Source organism: Acanthochromis polyacanthus, chromosome 8 (genome assembly GCF_021347895.1).
Source record: "Acanthochromis polyacanthus isolate Apoly-LR-REF ecotype Palm Island chromosome 8, KAUST_Apoly_ChrSc, whole genome shotgun sequence".
Lineage (NCBI taxonomy): Eukaryota > Metazoa > Chordata > Actinopteri > Pomacentridae > Acanthochromis > Acanthochromis polyacanthus.
The window spans coordinates 2,007,670-2,028,061 of record NC_067120.1 but is presented as its reverse complement, the minus strand read 5'-3'; the positions used below and the strand labels follow the sequence as shown (position 1 = coordinate 2,028,061).

The following is a 20,392-nucleotide window of genomic DNA, read 5'->3' as shown; positions in this document are numbered from 1 at the left end:
CAGATCTGAAGCATCCAGCTCTGGGACCAGGGACACTCGGAGAAATAGCACAGGGGGAAACAGAGTGAATGTACTGCAATAACGGTATACATATTAAATGTAAAGGTAGATAGAGAAGGGCTCAGTGCATCAAGAGAAGTCCCCCAGCAGCCTATAGGCCTATAGCAGCATGACTAGGGGCAGAACGAAGGGACGTCCAAGAGGGAGTCAGCTGTGCAATGAAGACACAGGCCGAACCCCTGTGGGTCACCCAGTCAGCACTAACTATAAGATTTGTCAAAAAGGAACGTTTTAAGCCTGGTCTTAAAAATAGAGAGGGTATCTGCCTCCCGAACCCAACTCCTAATGGCAGGCCAGCGTCTTCCATGCAGCACTATCCCCACTGCTGTGTAGATGGGAAACATTGTGAGCCACTTAAAGTACTGCTAAGGTAGAGAAGCGCTTTATAAGAGCAGATAATTTACCATTTGACTGGGGATGTGAGTGCAGGACATGATAAGATAGAGTCAGCAAGAACGATCCATTAAAAAAATTACACTGAACAGGATATTATGCTAGCAGTAGGGTTACAGTGCATAAACCATTACAAGATTGATGCACATTTGAGATTGCAGTGGTGTGTGAGTTTTAAAGCATAGGCCTGATTTCTTGACCCTTACTATAGGATTATCCAGTGACTATACTAGCTTTAACTAGCATGCTTTAGCACCACTTGTCTTCTTAGAGGCAAGAGTGATTACCTTTATCCAATGGTGAAACATTTCTATCCAGGATGATAACACACTAATCCATAGAACAAAAGTGGTCGATGAATGGTTGGATCAAAATGATGTGACTCATGCTACGGCCTTTGCAATCACTAGACCTCAAACCATTTGAACACCTGTAGGGGATTTTGGACCACCAGCATCAAAACACCAAATCAGGGAATCTCAAGGAAGCCAATCTTCTCAAAGTCCAAGTCTCTGTTCAGTTCCAGAGACTCAATCAACACCAAGCTCAACACCTTACTAAAACATTTAATGTTGGTTTTTCCTTTCATTTTTCACTTCTCTGTACCAACTCTCTTTTATGCTGCAGGTCTGATCAGAACAAAGTGAGTAAAATGGATGGCCTTGATTGGCCAACCGCTTGTTATCATGCTGTGATATTTGTGTAAAAAGAAATTACATCATCTCAAGAAGATCACAAGATGTCATCAAAAAACATCAGAGACATTACATTTAGCTGCTTCTAGGGCTGGCCCGAACAGTGGGTTCTGGTCTCCGGATATTCAAGCCCTATTAAAGACAAACATCCGAATATTCGTTACGCTGCCTAATGTCCGACGGCCCAAATGTTCAGATCCAATCGTCTGGTCTCCCGGATGCAAATTTTGCACACTGCCTTTGTTTTGTCTTCAGTTAAACTGAAGAATTCCCAAACAGCGGAGGTCTTCGGCATCTTGTCTTGTGTTTATGCAACGAAGTGAAGCGTGACGTCAGAGTCTGCAGCAACCCGGCCATTCAGGTGGTGTTTACAAACATGAATGGAGGAGCCGAGATGAGCCGAACACGACGGGATTTGCTGAAGTGGGCCGAAGGCGAAGGGAAGAGACGAGCTCCGAATATGCCTATTTTCATCTGGGGGGTGGAGGGGGGATCACATAGACATATGTGTATATGTTATAGACATGTGTATATGTTTATGTGATCACATGACGGGATGAGCCGATGTGGGCCGAAGGCGGAGGGAAGACATTAACGCCGCATATTTGTTCCGCCCGGTAACGGATACCAAAATTAATATCCGGTTACCGCCGTAGCGAACGAATATTCGGATATTTGGGATATTCGGGTCCAGCCCTAGCTGCTTCAGTACAAGAATTCTTGTATTTGCGGTAGTTGTTCCTTTCCTTCGCCACATCAAATTTAAATGTTTTTTGGCCCAGTATAAAACTTTAAGCCTGCATTGTTTCTTCATGGCAAGTGATTAGTCAAAGAAAGAGTGGTAGTCTACTCATAAACATGTTTCCTTGTTTCCATCCTCTGGTTGTCTGCGCCGGCTACAGAGGATTTCACTCATTCAAGCATCTGCGTAACTGTGGCAGAGCCAAGAGACTCATGAGCAGCCACCGTGTAATTCTGTGCGAGTCTCAAGACACGACATCAAACAAAAAATGCACAGTTCCATAACATCACCGGGACCTTTATTCATAGCTGTCTCTGCTCTGGCGTGGTTCTTCCAGATACAGCGAGGAGAGCGAGCAGGCAGAAGAGGCCTGATGTTTAAAGGATCCGTCCAACTTGGCTCTTCTCTGAAAATCCTCTGCAGAACACATTAGCCCAGATCAGCTGTGGTTCTCATCAGAGCCACTCAGGCCGAGGACCAAATGTTACACTTAAAAAAAAGAAAAGAAACAACTGAGATTGATGCATAAACACACACTCTTATAAACAGACACTCTGGTTTGTGTGCATGAGCAAAGCGTCCAGACACTCACAACCTGTCTTTCTGGCACTAAGCAGCTCAACTGTAGCCGCAGGATTCACAGCTCAGGTTTCTGAGACACGTTCAGCTCCGTGTTCATTACCAACTTCTCACTGAACATATTTATGGGCCTTTATGCACTATGGAAATGGTCCATCTTATTAAGATGATCACACAAATGAAACTTATATATACAACGACTCGAATTGTATGTGTGACTTTAAATATTCCTCTTCTTTATTTCACTTATTTATAGCCCAGTGCTATTGGGTTTTATTGAGTCTTTGTTGAGGTTTGGAGTGGAAGGTTCACAAAACTATCCTCAAATCTGCTTCCAAGAAAATCATACTGTCTGGTTGCTTTGAATATCGGAGAGAATTTATCAAGCACAAACAAAGCTTTTTGTACAGAGGAAAGGCGGTCAGCTAGACGTTTTTTGTTGCTTTTTTTAGCAGCTTTTAAAGGTTACAAAAGGATCAAGTATGCATCCAGCAGGCAGCGTTGTGCAGCGTCGTCAGTCCGGTGCCAGTCATGTGGTGGCAGAGGTTAGGAATAACGGGAGTTTCAGTGATTGTCTCTGGAGCGGAGACGTTGATTCATCCGTGGAAAGACCTTGCTGCGGGTAATTTCATTATGCAGATGAGAATGAGCGCCCCTGTGCTGAGGAGGACAGAGGCGGCATGCGGCTGGCGGGACACATATTCTCTGGAACAGCTACCCATACGCCACTAGAGTGATCTTTTGATCAGTTTGCAGTTATCCCCTTTCCTTGGGCTGAGTTAACAGGAAAAAAATGGCATTCAGAAAAAGCCACAGCATTCCTGTGACAATGCTTATGTCTGTATAGCATAAACAGATGGGGGCTCTTGGCGATGCAGAGCTTCAGCTTAACTTAACTTGAGGATCTATTGTTTTTTATTTATAGCAGGGCTGCTGCTGTGTTGGCGTTTTCATCCTGTGGAGAATTTAAGCAGAAAGAATTTGAAGTCTCTGAACCGTTTTTTGCTAATGATAACACAAATTAAAGTGGACGTTTAACATAACAGGTTTGATGTAAAGTGTTGAAATCCACCATGGAAACAGTTCATTTTGTCGATGATTCTTCTGTTCTTGTGGACAGTTTTTATTGTCCTCCTTCCTCTCTGTCTTTGAGCCATAAATAAACACTCTCGCCTCTCTCGCTGGCTGTTAAAACTTAACTATTCCTCCTGCTGTGTCAGGTCTTTTTCACGTGAATGACTGGTTAACAGCGCAAATATACGCTGAACTCTCTCCAACTTTGCATTATGGTTTCAGGTGGCTGGCGATAGGAAAAGAAGAAAGCAGGAATCAATGTTATTCATCCACGAGTAACATACTCCAGCTTGCTTTCATTTTACCTGGCAAATAACAAGAATCTGCCTTCGGAGAGAAAAGACAGCGTTCCCTTCTTTGCCAAAGATCAAGACTTTCCTTCCCTGCTTCGACTTGAGAGAAAGACGAGCTGCGAGGCTGCCGCTGCGAGGGGGCATCTGGGTTCAAAGCAGACGCAGAGCGCGCTGATGGACTTCTTAGATGATTGCGGTTACTTGAAAATAAAACGTGGCTCTCTTGAAACCGTCAAAGAACCTTTAGGTTATGCACCATCAAGCCAGGCAAGTTCATTCCAAAAATAATAGCGAGTTGCAGTTTGGCGCTCTGATAATACCGTGGATTTTCTGCTCGCTCCTCTGTTCGGAATTTAATTGCTTTTTAAATTGAAAATGTTTTCCTCTATGCGCCGGTGCACACTGGGAGGTAGCAAACTGAGCATATACGTGTGACAGTGCTGGTATCTCCATGTTTAAAAGGAACAGGTTCAAATGTAATCTCCCTGACATCGCAGGTAGCTTGAATCTCCAAAGACCAGAGCGCCATAAAGGTCCATCAAACCTCCCTCTCCTGCGTTTCTGTCACAGTTAATGGGCCTGCCAGGTGCACAGAGCAGCTAAACTCCCTAATGAAAATGAGAACAACAAATTATATTAATGGAAATGCCACCGCTCCGTGTTTGATGGACACCTTCCTCTCCTACCTCCACTCAATCTGTCCGTCAGCGTTATGTTTTCGTCCACTGCACCATCAACTCTGAAGCGGAAAAGTAATTTGCTGATGATAGTTTGCTGCTGAGCAAGCGGCGTCTCGATCTAAACCCAAAGTTAATGTCTCACGCTAATGATCTCATGTTTTTTGCTGATTGCTAGCCGCTGTGGTATCAGGTTGTCACATGCAGAAGAATGAATGTTTTAACATTATTTCAGCACAAAACATGTGGTAAATTGTTAGCATTTGGAGCACATTTTCAGTTCTCATCTCACATTTACCTGCTGGCAGCTCTTGGTTCAACTATTTGCTGATATTACATGTTTTTTTTTCTGGTTTGATATCCCGTCAATCCCTCCGAAACACCCGCAAAGCAGATAAAGCCGCTTGGCTTCATGCAAAGCCATATTTAAGAGAGTCTGCATTAAGCATCACTTTCTGTTTTACCACACTCACGACTCTTTTCTCTTTTTTTCCGTGCAGAAGCGATTTGGGGCTCAGACGTAGGTTTGAACCTGTAATTATCAAACAGCCAGAGCAGTGTCCCTGTAATTCCTCCAACCAGGATCCGTTCAGGGAGGTCTCTCTCTGTCACATACATCGGGCAACACTCCCGCCTCCCCCCTCCTCACCCCCGCCAGGGTTCTCTTCTCTCTCCCATTCACCCACACATGCACGTGGTTTTACTTTACATGTGTGAAGCTGAGGACTTATCAGCATGGAGAACAGCTACGGTGACTCGCTCCCACACAGAAGTTTCAAATAGTAGAACTGAATCTGATTCCCTAAATATACAATCCTCTGCCACTGCGACGTTACGCAAGAGAAGTTAAGAGTTCAGTTCATGCAAGGATCCATTGATCAGTGTCGAATAAGTATCACACTGAATGAAATTTAAAAATACACTGCAATCATTTTAAAAGTCCAGCCCTGTTATGAGCAAACTGTAAGTGATATCCAAAGCATATTTAATGCATTAGCATATAGCTTCTACTATCATGTGGTTTCATCTGCATCAAATTTTGTATCTGAATGTAAAAATGAAGAAAAAATACTGTATTGTATTGCAAATTTAATTCCTATTTGCAATCTACTTTGCTATAGTTCAGAGAAAACTATTTTTAGCTTCAGTGCAACTTCTTCACAGAGATTTTACAGACAAAAAGCTAAGAAATTATACACTATATCTACCGTATACTTTATAAACATGAGTTTATATAAGTTGAGGCACCATGACTCAAAATGCTGAACAGAATGAACGAACAGCAATGAGTTCACTCAATTCATTGAAATTAATGTATAATAAACAGAACTAGAATATAAGCAGACTACCCATGATGCACTGTTGGAGAGTTAAAACTCCCCAGAGATGAGGGCCGTTTCTCGATATGCGTTCTTGTCCGTACTTGCGGTCTCGCGTTCTTGCCAAGTCCGGTCTTGCGAGAACGCGAGAACGGACTTGTGTTCTTAGAATTGAGAAATGCCTGAGTTGTTGCTGTAGTGTGAGAAAACAGTCATGATGGAAGCACTCTGTGTCTTTAATACATGTTAAATTAAGGCATGGTTGTGTCTTAATAGTAATACCAATAATTCTAAGCATAAACTCAGTACTTATTCATGTTAAATGCAGACCAGTAATTCTCCAGCTGTAACCTGCAGCAGCCTCAAAGCTTGTCTTTGTGCCAACTCTGGTCACAGATAGTATCACCAGTTTAGGCTGAACATCCTCAGGGATAAATAAAGAAACAAACTCCTTAAATTTAGAAAAGGTTAAAGAAAAGTAAGTCTGTCTGTAACCACTTTCTATTGACAAGTTCATTCAACTTAAATTTATTAAACCTGAACAGTTAATTTAACTAGTTTAACATTTGCCCAACTCGTATGATGATTCTGAACTAATTATTCATAGGTGCAGTTAAATCTTATTTTTAAGGCAGCAGGGGGACTTAAGTTGCCAAACTTAATGAACCTGAAATGATTTACATTGATCCTTGTAAATAAGTTTTTGCAAATGTATGTCTTAGTGTGACTGCTACTAACAGAATGCATTTATAAAACAAAATTAGCTCAAAGTTTAGCTTAGTAAACCAAAGGATTGACAGAAAGGGAAGAAGCAGCTAGACCTTCATAACTGATGAATTCATTCAACATTTAATGGTTAAAGCTTCTGAGATGTGAGAATGTTCTGCTTTTCATTAGAACTAAATAATATGGGAATTCTAGCTGCCTTTCAAATGAAGAAGAACGAAATTTGAAGTTCTCTCTTTTTGTTTCTGGGTGATGTGATGTGAAATTCTGGTCATTTATTAAAGTGTTAATCAAGAAAATTGCTCCAAAAAAGGCCCCCCCCCCCCCCCCCCTTTTTTTTTGTTGCATCGAGTACTTTTATTTTCGATACATTTTTTTCTTCATAATACTAATAATTCTTTTAATTCCAGTGCAATATTTGTACTTTTCCACAGAAAAAAAAGTGGGGTAGAAGAAAATGTTTGAAAGCTGCAACACATATAAACAGAGACACCTATAGCATAAAAAAGAGCATCTATACATACACTTAACATCATCCTGAGTTCATAAAATAATCACACTACCAGTCAGGTGTCTGCTTGTTTTTGCTGCTCATACTTTGAAACTGATGGAAAAATAGCAGCGACTCACTCATGTTTGCATAATCAGTCGACAGTGAATTATAGATCATAAGCAAAAAAGAAATAAAGTCTAATTAACTCCTGAAGTGTGTTCCATCATCGTGTCCTGCTGCTGTCCTGTGAAAAGCAGCACCGACGGATGGATTCTGTCTATTGAAACCACCCTGAATGAAAACGCAAAGGGCCAGGCTACTCGCTTTGTCTGTCAAGCACCTTTACAATTATTCTTTCTTCCCCTTTCTTCTTTCTTTGCCGCCGGTCTCCTCTTTGTGCTGTGAAATATCCACAGTGGAAAGGAGTTCAAGAACACTTCAGAATAGGAGGAAATGCAGCGTAATGTTTCTGGAAATTAAAATATGTTGCTCATAATTGAGAAAAATATGACTATAATCTGATAACTCATCATTTTAGTTATTTTTGTGATATAAATGAGTCATTTATGAGATATTAGATCGTAAACAGACAATTCTGGGTTTGCTTAAGGTCAGATATTGCATTCAAACACACATCAGCAACTAGAACAACAGCCTAAGGACTTGAATCGTCTCCCAACAGACTTTATGCACTGTGAGCCCTCTAGTGGTCACTGCAGGGCCAGGAGTACACCACATCTGAACCTAAATCAGAGCAAAGCAATTACTGAAATCACATTTCAGAGACCCCCAGGGTTCCAGTGTGATGAGTGTGTCACCTTTTCCTCACATCAGCAAAAGGAAAAGGTTATTTCTTTGTGATTTCATCAGATAGCCACCTCCTTAGATTAAAGAGAGCCAACTGACCGACAAAAGTCCGGCCCCTTCAATCACAAGAATCGCTATAATGTGAGCTTTTACAAGCAGCAGTGATATTATAGTTCTTTTTTTATTTTTGAAGATGAACTGGAATAAAAGCATCACATTCTTTTACAGCTGCTTTGATCACTGTGTAGGACATTGAAGGCAGATTAATATCAAAGGTTGTGGGACATTTTCCACATAAATTCTAACTTGAATGGAAATTACTTGGCCTAAACAAGCTTTATATTTAGCTAATACTACATTTTGGTCAATTTGTGATAGATTACAGTCATTTCCCATTCATGATGGTGGCAAACTCTGCAGAGGACGATACTGAAATGTACATTTATATGGGGAATTCATGGATTATAAACCGGAAACTTCACTCTGAGGACCACCTCTGCATTATGGACTGCTGTTAGCGGCAGCAGTTGACCCCTACCAACGGGTCTCAGCATCATGTAGTGTGATTTATCCCCGTCTGTGGAAGAGGGTGAGTGTGCGCATGCGCAGGAGTTCTACTAACAGCATGCGTTTGGATCAGAGCTGCGTCAAGTGAACGGAGATGGAGAGAGAGGGAGAGGAAGTGGAGCTGATTTACCTCCATAGTAAAGCTTGGCATGTAGGAAATTGCAGGCAAGCGAATATGGATGTGGATAATTAGATTTATTTATTTATTATATGTAAAAATGAGGGAACTTGCTCACAAGATTTAAAGCTTTAAAAACGTTTTCTTTTACATTTTATGAGTCTTAACCTTGTGATGCACAACATGGGTCAAACGATACCATTATTCAGTGGAATATGGGTCATAATTTATCCATATTCACTGAAATATGGGTATCTATTGACCCATGTTGTGAATCAAATGGTTAATAAGGATGTCACAGATTTGTTTTTTAAAGGATTTCATTTTTTTCCCAATATTTTGCGCACTTTTACACCGTTATCAGTGACAGAACAAAGAGTGCTTTATTTTGAAAGTCCAACCGGAAGCTGCACCCGTCACCGCCGCTAACTTGACGTCGCTGTGAATCACGACGTTGATCCGGCAGCGGCCGCGGAGCATCAGAGCTGCTTTGCTCTGTGTGTGTCGGGGAGGCGTGCGGCATGTTGTCACTGATTCACTGAACGCTGCTCGTTCCCGTGTTGTGTTCTTTTATTTTTCCTCCCTCTTTTCTACCCAACTACCCAGCAGGAAGGACAAGCTCTCGGGCTCAGACCCAACATGGGTTAGAAAAGAAGAAGAAATAAAGCCACCTATGGATTATCCACTTTGTGCACTTCGGCGAGGATGATGGAGGAGGAGGAGGGGGGAGGACATGGACTTGTTTTCGCGGAGACATCCTGACAAAGACGGGGACTGAGAGGGAGTAGAGAGCCGATAGGATCCGCTGCCTCTTCTCTCTCTCTCGCTTTGCATCTTTTGTTTTTCATTTTTTTGTTTTTGTTTTATTTTGTGATTTCCTCCCCGCGCGTGTGTTCGAGACAGAAATGTTTGCAGAATTGCTGTGCGGCGCCGTGGCTCTGGTCCTGTATGTCAACACTCTGGGCGCCGATTTCTGCTACGATGACAGGTACTTGGAGTGAATGAAACGACATCCACACTCACACCTCAGCTGTGGCACATCTATTGTGCGCAGGATTCATCATAATTCTTCATTCCTGCAACTCTCATTGCATGACAGCTGAGTTTCTTTGCATGAACACAACTTGCATCTCCCTGAAGGCAGCTATCAGGTGTCAGTAGAGTGGAATCACAATGCAGCCGTCCTGAAAATCACTATCAGTCCTGCAGCTGTCTTCCAAAATTCCTCTAAAAGTATCATCTTCTTGCAGCATTGCTTCACCACATCTCTCCAGGATCACTTCTAGGTTGGAGTTTGTAAGTAATCCCTGCAGTCTCCAGAGTCTGGACTTGCTCTAAAGTCCTGAGATGTGCAGAGGAATTAATTGATCTCTGGAGGAAGAAGCATGTTCTCCAAACTCGTCCAAAATGTGCATCCTGGTGAAAGTTAGAGCTGTTAACCCTCTTAAAAACAGGCAAAGTTGTCACCCACACCCGCTGGAGAGGCATCAGTGCACGTGCTGAGCGGCTGCAGCGGGGTAATGCATTACTCATAGCTGGCCTTTTGATATTTGATGGCTGAATGGTTGTCAGAGCCTCGGGCTTTTTATTCACCATCCACGCCTTGATGTAGGTCAGAGGCATCAACAGTTTTTTTTTCCATTTTCCTTCTCTATATCATCTTCCTATCATGATTATTAATCAGCTGATATTTATAGATATAAGGCTCAAGCTCTCAGCTGAATATTTATTTGTGTTTTGCTTCAGCAGGTTGTAGGTGAAACCATGAAAACACACCCAGCTTAGTGAACACACGCTGCATTAACACTCAACTCGTGGTGCGTTTCCTGTGCTAAACTCCACTCAGTGCTGTTTGTCGCTTTTTTCCCCCTCAAAGTCTGACACTTTTCTTGCAGTTGTGTTGCTGTGATTTTGCACTTTGCTCTCAGGTTAGGTGCTTCTGTGTGAGAGGGATGGTGGTGTTCGTCTATAAATCTGTCAGGGAGTGGAGAGGTGAGAGTCTACCTCTGCTGCTGGACAGCCTCGAGTCTCCAAGTTTTACTGCAGCACAGAAAGCCAAAGCATTCATGGTAACATATTTTCAGTCCACTCCTTCTGAAACCGTGCTCCATCTCTTTTTCATCGCTGGCTCTCTGTCATGCAGCGTTATCTGTTTTTTAACGCCATGTGTTCAGGCTTGCGATTAGCAGACGTCTCTTGTCCCCCCGGGCTCCGACTGGGGGATGGATGGAGGGAGCTGGAGGAAGGGTGGCTGCGACGGAGATATATCATTCTGCTAAGTAAAGCGGTTGTGGACACGGACTGATCTCACTTGCTAATGCTGCGTTAGTGTAAGAAATAAAAGCTGAAGTGACTTGGTGATGGTAAAGAAGCTGTCGTAAGGGAAAATACTGAATGTGTGATGGCGATAAATCAAACTACCGGCCTGTCATTACCAAAACACCCTGCAGCCTGTAAATGAGATTTATTTTAAGTGTGGATTTGACAGTAATTTATGGATCATTCAGAGGATAATTTTCATAAAAGGAGCACAGAATATAACGCTTCAAACACAAACATCCAGAGCTGATGTCTTAATTAGTGTGCTTTCAATTAAAAAACAACACAGAAAATGAATGTTTATGATAAATAGTTGTGCAGGAAACAAATATGGATGCTTTGTCACAGTGCAGCATTGATTCTGGCCTGTGAGAAGACAGATTGTGTTTGAGCTCTCCTCCTGGCTGTGAAAGCGACGCACAGACTCGACCCAGCCAGTGATTTGAAGTTAAAGTCCAAGAGTGCGGTGTGTGTTCTGGTGTGTGTCAGATGGCTGCAGGCTGCAAAGCTGGCATAAAAAACACACCTGAGATTTTAGCAGTCGATTGGCTGGTAGTCTCAGGCTGGCAGCAGAATATTGAATAATTTGTTGCTTTTTTTTCTGTCTATTGAAGAATGTCGCTGTGTGTTCTTAGCCGCATTATCAAATGTGTGTTCAGTGGTTACACATTAATTTGAGCAAACATATGTAGTCACAGAGGACATTATGGGGGAAAATAAAAGTACTCCATATTATGGGGGGGAAAAAAACTAGTTTACACGTGTTATTCAATTTTTATCCTCCAGGCTCGCAGACATAATTCCATGCAGGGCAGTTTTCTGACCCTGCAGTCAGCCGCTGCCCCTCCCTCGATAAAAATGACAGCCTGGAAGAGTGACCTGTTCCGCAGTGCCAAATTGCCCCGGGGGGGCTTTTCCTCTCCCTCCCCTGGACGCACTCATCATTAGCACATACACAGCTTTGACACTTGCACTGGAAAATGGGAATCATACGTCATGTAGTTCATATCTCTGCTGCTATAACCTGCAGTTAGGACTGAGTGAAGGAGTGGGGGAGCTCAGATAAATGTCACAGGAGAATTACTGGCGCAATACTCTGTGACTTCCCGCAAACTTGCAATGTAACAGAAAACATCTAATGAATGGCTTGATTGGAGGTGGCTGAATTTCAACTTTCTGAATTAAAAATGACCTTTGGGCCGCAGGTTAATCGAGGTGAAAATGGGAGCAGCGAGGCCAGAAATGTAGCTGCTTTCTCCATTTAACAGCTGAAAACGCTGAACTGTTTTCAAGGTATATTTCCACTCAACCCACACACGCTGGCTTTATGGATTATCACGCCGCTGTCGGGAGCCTGATGGATGTGATGAACTGCGCCTACCTCATTCCTCTGCCCTCGCCTGGTGGCGTACGGTTCGACTGTGAGAGGATGTGTGAAGGTTGCAGGTCATGCTGAAGGACGCAGCCTCCCTGGGCATGGCCCGGTGATTTATAACGCTCAGACGGTCGGTAAAGACGAGTCGCCGCCCTGCTCCGTGCACCTAAAGCTTTATTAGAGAAGTTGGGATGGAGGGCAGAACCCAAAAACACTTAGGTTAGGTTCCATGATGGCAGAGCAGCCACACACCGCTTTGGGTGGTGACTCATGTTGTTTAATGGTCGTGCCAGTGTGGTTATGGAAAAAATCAGTAGTGCATCTTTATTTTTTGTTGTTGTTTTTGTTGGATTTTATTCAGTTGTTAAGTAGGTGGGAGCTGTGACTTATTGTGAATTTGTGTGTCTTAAATCTGTGCCTTAAAGCATAATGCCAGACTTTCTACAGCTCTGTGTGGTCCGTCTGAGTCTGTGTTCGGCTACCTGTCCTGACGTGGACTCGTCTGCGCCCATGAGTGCTTCTTGTTTGGCACCGTGTGTCAGTGCAGTGATCTGGAACCTTCCTCTCATAGCCTATACTGTAGGACTGGCTGGTTAGCGTTGCGGTTATGTTGAGGGCCCAAGGGCGGCAACCCAGCAGTCTGAGTATCTCCACTTTTTTTTCCCCAGTCAGGCTTTCTCTGTCTGCGCCCTGTAATTAGCGTCCTGCCTGCAGAGAGGGACTCACGACATGGGTTTCATAGATGTAGCTGCTCTGCTGTCTTTCTCTCTCTTTCTCTTTTTCCCTGTCTGCCTTCCCTTCCCTTCCTCAACCCCCCCAAAGCCTTTCAGGCCTCCAGCTCCCACCATCCAGTGCCTCCAGATGGTCCCGTTTGGTGAGCAGTTTAGGCTTTTTTTCTCCCCTCACCAGTTTGAAGGGGAACGTTTGAAGTGGGTTCAGTTGGAGGATGTTGTGATTGGTTTGTCGTTGCCAGGATGGAGACATCAAAGTTCCCCATGACACAGGCGGCACATAATAACTCCAATGAAGATGGACTCATTACTAAACAACATAAACTCATATAATCTTATTTTTTAAATGAGCTAAAATCAATATTTGGCATCATTTGGAACACTGTAAAGCTTTTTAGTGAGAAAACCAGAATAAATTATCACTGGGCTCTGCTGACTCCCAGTCATTAACGGAGCTTTGCAGCTTTTTTTAAGTCGATGTGTTTCAGCATGTATTTGTTTTCTGATCAAAAAAGCTTTCAAAGCCACTGCATGTTACTTTACCAACACCAAATGACAGACAAAATAATCCGCTTAGTTTTGCACCAGTTAGCAACAAAAAACAAATGGAGTTATATTTGCCACGTGGCTAAAAAATGGCTCCAAATGAATGCTAACGTTTCGTATTTGTGCAAACATGCAGTGACAATGCTTCAACTAAGTCGTGTTCACAGTTTGTTCCAACTGCTGCCATTTTGGAACAAAAAAAATACTTGTTGTAGGTCTAAGTGCCAAATTAAAACTACAAGCAGATGATCAAAGCCGCTCGTACAACATGGAAGTGTTTGTTTCCAATGTGTGATGAGTCTGGAGGAACCTTTGTGTTTCTTTCATTAGACCTCCACGAGTTGCAACCTGTTGGCAAGAGAGGAAGGAGATATGTGGGAGGCATCCTGCCCAGTGCTGTTGGCCCCACGCTTTCTCTAATAGATATCCTCAGATGGGGGAAAGAGAGCGATTTGAGCATCATTTACAGATTAAACACGTGCTCTGTGCCAAGCTGACACTGTTCACATTCCAGGCCGAGTAGCTGCCAACGTTTAACGAATGGGAAAAGTTCTTACCAAACTTTGGTCCAATGTCGCTCTCATTTTTCTTTCAAGATGCTTAAGTATCACAGAAACTTGACAGAAAATCAATGAGAAAACAGAAATAGATTAGACTTGGCTTAAGCCACACCAGCCTGGAGAGATTAACGATGTTTTAACCACAGATAGATTGGATCGCAGTTTTCCAAAGCACTCATTTTCCAACAGATAGCCAGTGAGGGCAGAAATTGTTATTTTCACCCTCACCACAATTGCAAGATAAGCTAGCCTGGCAGAGAGTCATTTGTTTCTAAAAATACCATTAATGAGGGGTTGTGATGTGTTTGTGAGTTTCTTCTCTTACCAGCAAAACCCCACAGAATTACTTGAAGCATCGGAGTCTTGGATGGAGTGAGTTCATATTTAGGTTAATAGGAAACAGCTGACTCGATACGATGCTCTTCTCTCTCCTCCTCGCTGTCATCAGACTACGTTATACTGCATCGTGGTTGCTGAGTTTCACCTCCTGAAGTTCATTTTAAAAATTGTTGGCCTCTGCGCTGCATTCCCTGCGGTGAGGGCAGACGGGAAAAACCTGAAATACCTGTATGCTTGGAAAATGTGCAATAGAGATTAAACTTGAGAAAGTGTTTTATTGGTGTGCTTCCTAACATGTAAAAAGTGTGGAAACGCACACATTGCAGAGAAACACTGCATTCCTGTTGCCTTTCTGGGGACTTCCTTTTCCCTACCTATCCATTCTGGCCCTCCGGATCGCTCCTCGGACTGGATCAAGGCCAGTTCATGCTTTCCGTGTCTGCGAGGATCTGCGTGTCGGCACGCCACTGATTTTATCATCTGCCCAAGTCTGCGAAGAACCCGTGCGTATTCCTCATCGAACGTCCCCGTGCAACCCAAAATTTGTGACCACGCGGTCTGTATCCACTGCAACTCGTGTGCCAGGAAAAATAAAATGCGTGCTCGCTTCAGGAGACGTTGTGTGAGGAGATTTGCCGTTATCTGCACATTTATAGCTCGTCATTAAAACAGTAGTTACTGTAGTCACCTTTGGAGGCGCGTTTGATTTTTTACATGCTTTCCGTCGACGGTGCCCAAACACAGTGGGAAATTCCAAATTCTCCAGAAGCCCAGCGCTATGTCTGCCCACTGTGCTTGGGATGGGAACAAAATGCAGCTGCTGGCTATTTCACAGTGCTTGGCACACCTCAGGAATAATCACTGACACGGTGCTATACTTTGCTGCTGTATCCTGTAAAAAGCGCCGTAACAGCCAGGCTTTCACAAACATGGAGCCCTGTGTGTGCTTTTCTCTATTAGGTGTGATGCATAGCAGACTGCTGTGTGATCTTTTTGTTGTAACATTGGAAACATGTTTGCATCATCTAACCGAGTTCAAAGCCTGCGTCTGTCAGTCGACGTAGACGTGGAGACCATGAATTTGCCTTAAGAATCAGAAGGCAGCATCCACTGTGTGATCAATGTATTGACGGGTAAAACCATGCTGCGCTCAGGCTTCTTCGTCCAGCAGACCTCTCACTGTTTTTGCAAGTTAAAGAAGGTCTGGATTTTTTCCCATTAGGAAGTGTGGAAATATTGATTATTTTCCCTCTACAATCCCTTGTATGACTTTCTGTAAATCAGCATGTCAGTGTAACAACCAATACCTTAAAAGACTTCTATACTCAACAAAAATATAAACGCAACACTTTTGTTTTTGCTCCCATTTTTTATGAGGTGAGCTCAAAGATCTAAAACTTTTTCCACATACACAATATCACCACTTCTCTCAAATATTGTTCACAAATCTGTCTAAATCTGTGATTGTGAGCACTTCTCCTTTGCTGAGATAATCCATTAGACACCATGATTAGTGCACAGGTGTGCCTTAGACTGCCCACAATAAAAGGACACTGTGAAAGATGCAGTTTTGTTTTATTGGGGTGCAACATGAGGTGATGTTCTTGGATGTATGGCACAACAATGGGCCTCAGAAGACACTGTAGAAAGCTCTGTTGAATCTGTCTGTTTTGAAATATGAAGCATGTCCTCAGAGGATGAACCCTGCTGACCTTGGTGATCCTGTATCTGCTCCAGTGCCACCACATGTCAATGTCTGTGGGTAAGAGTAAGATAAGAGATAAGATAAGATAATCCTTTATTACTCCCCGTGACTGGGGAAATTTCCCATGTTACAGCAGCACACATCATACAGTATGAGCAGCAATAAAGAACAATAAAACAACAATTCTAAGCATAAAAATATTCAAATGGTTTCAAGAGTGCAGATTATGTGATAAAGGATGACGTGACAGAGTCCAGTTTTATGTTAACATCAACCAGTGATGCTGGTGTTATAAAGTCTTACAGCAGATGGAATGAATGACTTGCGATAGCGCTCCTTCTTGCAGATTGGGTGTCTCAGTCTGCTGCTGAAAAAGCTACTTTGAGACTCCACAGTGTCATGCAGTGGGTAAGAGGGATTGTCCATGATGAATGTGAGCTTTGCCAACATTCTCCTCTCACCCACCTCCTCTATGGAGTCCAAGGAACAGTCCAGCACAGAACCGGTCCTCCTCACCAGTCTGTTCAGTCTTTTTCTGTCCCTTTCAGTGCTCCCTGCTCCCCAACAGACCACTGCTTAGAAAACAGCAGACGCTACCACAGAGTCATAGAATGTCCGGAGCAGAGTCCTACACACTCCAAAGGACCTCAGTCTCCTCAGCAGGTGGAGACGACTTTGGCCCTTCTTGTACAGGACCTCTGTGTTGTGTGACCAGTCCAGTTTGTTGTTGAGGTGAACACCCAGGTATTTGTATGAGTCCACTATCTCAATGTCCAAACCCTGGATGTTCACCGGTGCAGTCTGAGGTGCCCTCCTCCTGCGAAAGTCAATGATCATCTCCTTCGTCTTACTGGCGTTGAGCTGCAGATGGTTCCGCTCACACCGGTCGACAAAGTCAGAGATGACTGTCCTGTACTCCTGTTCGTCCCCATCAGACACACACCCAACAATGGCTGTATCATCAGAGAATTTCTGGAGGTGACAGCTCCCAGAGTTGTAGTGGAAGTCCAATGTGTACAGGATGAAGAGAAAGGGAGAGAGCACTGTCCCCTGTGGGGCCCCCATGCTGCTGACCACTACATCAGAAACACAGTCCTGAAGCCTCACGTACTGTGGTCTGTTGGTGAGGTAGTCGATGATCCAAGCAGCTAGGTGACAAATATCTATAGTTTCCATTGCTGTGAATTCAGCAACACAAATACCATTTCCATCGCCTTACCCGGCAGCTGCACTGTGGAGCTAATTAGCAAACGTTGGCATGGTAACGCTCTTATATGCGATGGTGAAAATAGCAAACGTTATAGCGGCTTTATGTCAGTGTGAGGATGTTGTCACGCTGACAGTAGTCTTTAACTCGAGGCGTCGCTGTGCTGTGACTGCTGCTAACAAGACGGTAAACTCTTGCTTTTTAACACGCCGACTATTGCATTTTTTTTCCAGCTATGAAGCCAATCAACAGGGTATTTAGTCACAAATCTAGCTTTCGTTGTATACAAGATAAAGTACACAGTATGCTACTACTCCTCAAGTAAACGCTTTAAACGTTACACTGCCTCAACCTGATTAGTGTGTGAACAGTAGCGGCTGTAACGCTGAGCTCGTACCAGGAAGTTTTTTCACTTAATCACAGTAATCCTGGATGACATTTTACACAGGGGACATGCACCTTCAACACTATCAGACACATATAACCTCCACATCCAGATGGTGTCTAGACTTTTGAGAAACATGATACATACATGATTCTTAGAACCCTACAACGGTTGATGTGCAATCGATCACGCGGTGTTATCTGCTGCCGGGTGTGTGGTGCAGCAGGCTGAGTCAACAGACGTCGTTTCTGATACGCTGCACCAGAAGACCACTGGTTTAGCTGAAAGCTGATCATGAGCGGTCGCCATGCCCACCGGTTCTTGAATGCCCTCACTGCGCTCCATCCAGGCCAGAGCAAGCTGCTTTAAAGCTGCATTAATCAGGCTCTGATGCTTTGTAATCACCCGACTGGTATGCAGCGGGATGAGAAATGGGCCATATGTAGCTGTCGGGTTAGCTGCCCGGTGTCGGATTGAGGCATTAGAGATTGTCTTCGCTGCGCTGCACAAGATGTTAACCTTAGTCCTCTCATTGCTCCTTGCTTGGCTATTTAATTAAAAGCCAAGAGATTATCTCTCTTAATACATCATGTGGTTAAAGCAGCACAGAGACAGACAGTACGCTGCAGACTGTCAAAGGCACACGCAGAGAGATAATAATTGCCTTAAATGGGAATAATGTGTTACCCCAGACGGAATCATCCGACAAGCAAATCCGTCACATGGTCAGTTTTGTGTGGCAGACGTTCAACACAACTATTCAATAATGTGAGAAAGGAGTTGAAGCTGCCAAGGAATACACCGAGTTAAAATGACGGATCGAATGCAACAATATCAGAATAGTCGGATTTTTAATCAAATAACTTGATGCATGAGGCTTGCCAGCTTTGTACATTTCCCCACAAAACAAGCAACATTGGTAATGAGTGCACTGATTGGTAAACTCTGGCTATAGGTTACTGCCATCATTAGGCATGGGTCTCAACTGATTTGACTCTGTTGGGCTAAGTTGTTAATGGGTCTAGACAAGGGTTTGGATTTCCAGGGCTAATGCTGGCTGATGGCTCTTAAGCTGTGGCCACTCTCAGGCTCTTGGCCCTCTTCATATTAATGGGATTAACAGCACTGTGGATGAGAGGGAGCACGACGTGTAAGCAGAGAACCCCAAGCCATTAGAAACAAAAACTCCCCTGTCCCCCATATCCAACAGGGATGCCATAGTTTGCCCTTTTGAGTAAGGAAGAAGAGAAGGCCCCCTTTTTTTCCCGCTTTGCCTCTCCATCTCGGTGGCTTTATTCTCTGTCAAGGAGCACTGGCTCATTTCGATAAGGTTATGACACAAGTTGGCCGGTTCGGAGGCAGTGCCTTTGTTCATTGTGAGAAGAAGGGTTTGTGTGGTCCCTCTGTTCTCCCTGGACTCAGTTAGGGAGGCCATTTGTCGCCAAATAGAGGGGAATTAATCCCTGGTTGTGTTGGCCTGTTGTTTATGAAGCACAAAGAAGCAAGACCTCAGTGTTCACTGTTTGAACAGAGCAGAAAAGTGCTGCAGCGGTGCGGACCAGACCTGTCAGAACCAATTGGGTAAATTCATTACAGTCGTACGTGCTCTCAAAGCTCTGGCTCTGTTTTTTTATGTGGTGAGACACAGGAACGAGGTCAGGAGGACTCTCAGCCACTGAGCTCACTGAAGCCTAATTGTATTATGAATATGCCAGCTCAATTAGTTAATTTTGGGTGGCCTGGTTGTATCTGTAGGGAGATCATGTGTCAGTCAGGGCACTTGGTTTCCAGACTGGAAATATGCTGAAAGCTGCCAAAGCTCACAGACTGGCCGATATTTTTTAATTTGTAATTGGTACATTTATGGTTCTGTTATTTGCAAGCCATGTTTTAGTTTTAAAAAACATATATATACTTCAGTTAAATAAGCGGTGAAGGATTTGCTGGTTTTGAGAGTGGATTTGACGGTTGTAAAGTAGCCCCATTTGCTGCATTCATATTCTGAAGTCTGGCGGTGTACCGCTGCAGTGCTCAGCTGTTCTACCCGGCTGATCGGCCCCACGTCATATCTTCAAAATCTGAGGAAAGTTTCTCCCTCTGCTTCATTTCCTTGTGTTTGCAGATAGTGCTGTCTGCTCGGTTATTGCTGCTGGCAGTCTGTTGTTTGCATTAAAGTGCAACGGAGGCAGCAGAATGTGGAAGAATCTCCGCTGAGGAAAACAGAGCGTCTTTTTAACACAGTAGCTGACGAAATGAAATGTCCGACAGTGGCCTAAATCTTGTTGCCCGGGACAACTGGCCAAGTGCTACTGTTGATCCCATCGGGGGGGAGAAGACGGACTTAAAGCCCCCGGTGACGACAGCGAGATCAGTGCAGGGTATCGGTTCTGTTGTCGTTACACGCCTGAGACTTTTCTCAGCTTCTTGTCAGGTTCATTCTGTAAAGGCAAGTGTTAAGATGTTCTCTGACTGGTGTTATTGTTGTGGTTTTAACGGTTTTCACATATGACTACGGTATCTGGTGTTTCCTAAGTGTGGTGAGTGAGTCAGATGCAGAACAGCAGGGCCTGTGGTCTGGCCGGTCCAGCCGCTGTGGGTAACCTGCTGCTCCCTTTAGGCCTGTAACACCGGGACACGAATGAAGATGTGCCCCTTGAGGCGCTCATTCTAATTCTGTATTCT

General features: G+C 43.8%; 1 protein-coding gene across 2 annotated transcripts in view; it reads left to right on the top strand.

Annotated features, from left to right (window-relative positions):
- Positions 1-8,996: 8,996 nt before the first annotated feature.
- tmtc2b (transmembrane O-mannosyltransferase targeting cadherins 2b) overlaps positions 8,997-20,392 on the top strand; it is a 99,926-nt gene continuing 88,530 nt past the window's right edge. Inside the window, exon 1 of one of the 2 annotated variants that reach the window (XM_051951417.1) lies at positions 8,997-9,531. In XM_051951417.1, the coding sequence (XP_051807377.1) occupies positions 9,449-9,531 (83 nt within the window). In that variant the 5' untranslated portion in view covers positions 8,997-9,448. The remainder of the gene's footprint in view (positions 9,532-20,392) is intronic. The other variant, XM_022203103.2, reaches the window with a different exon arrangement.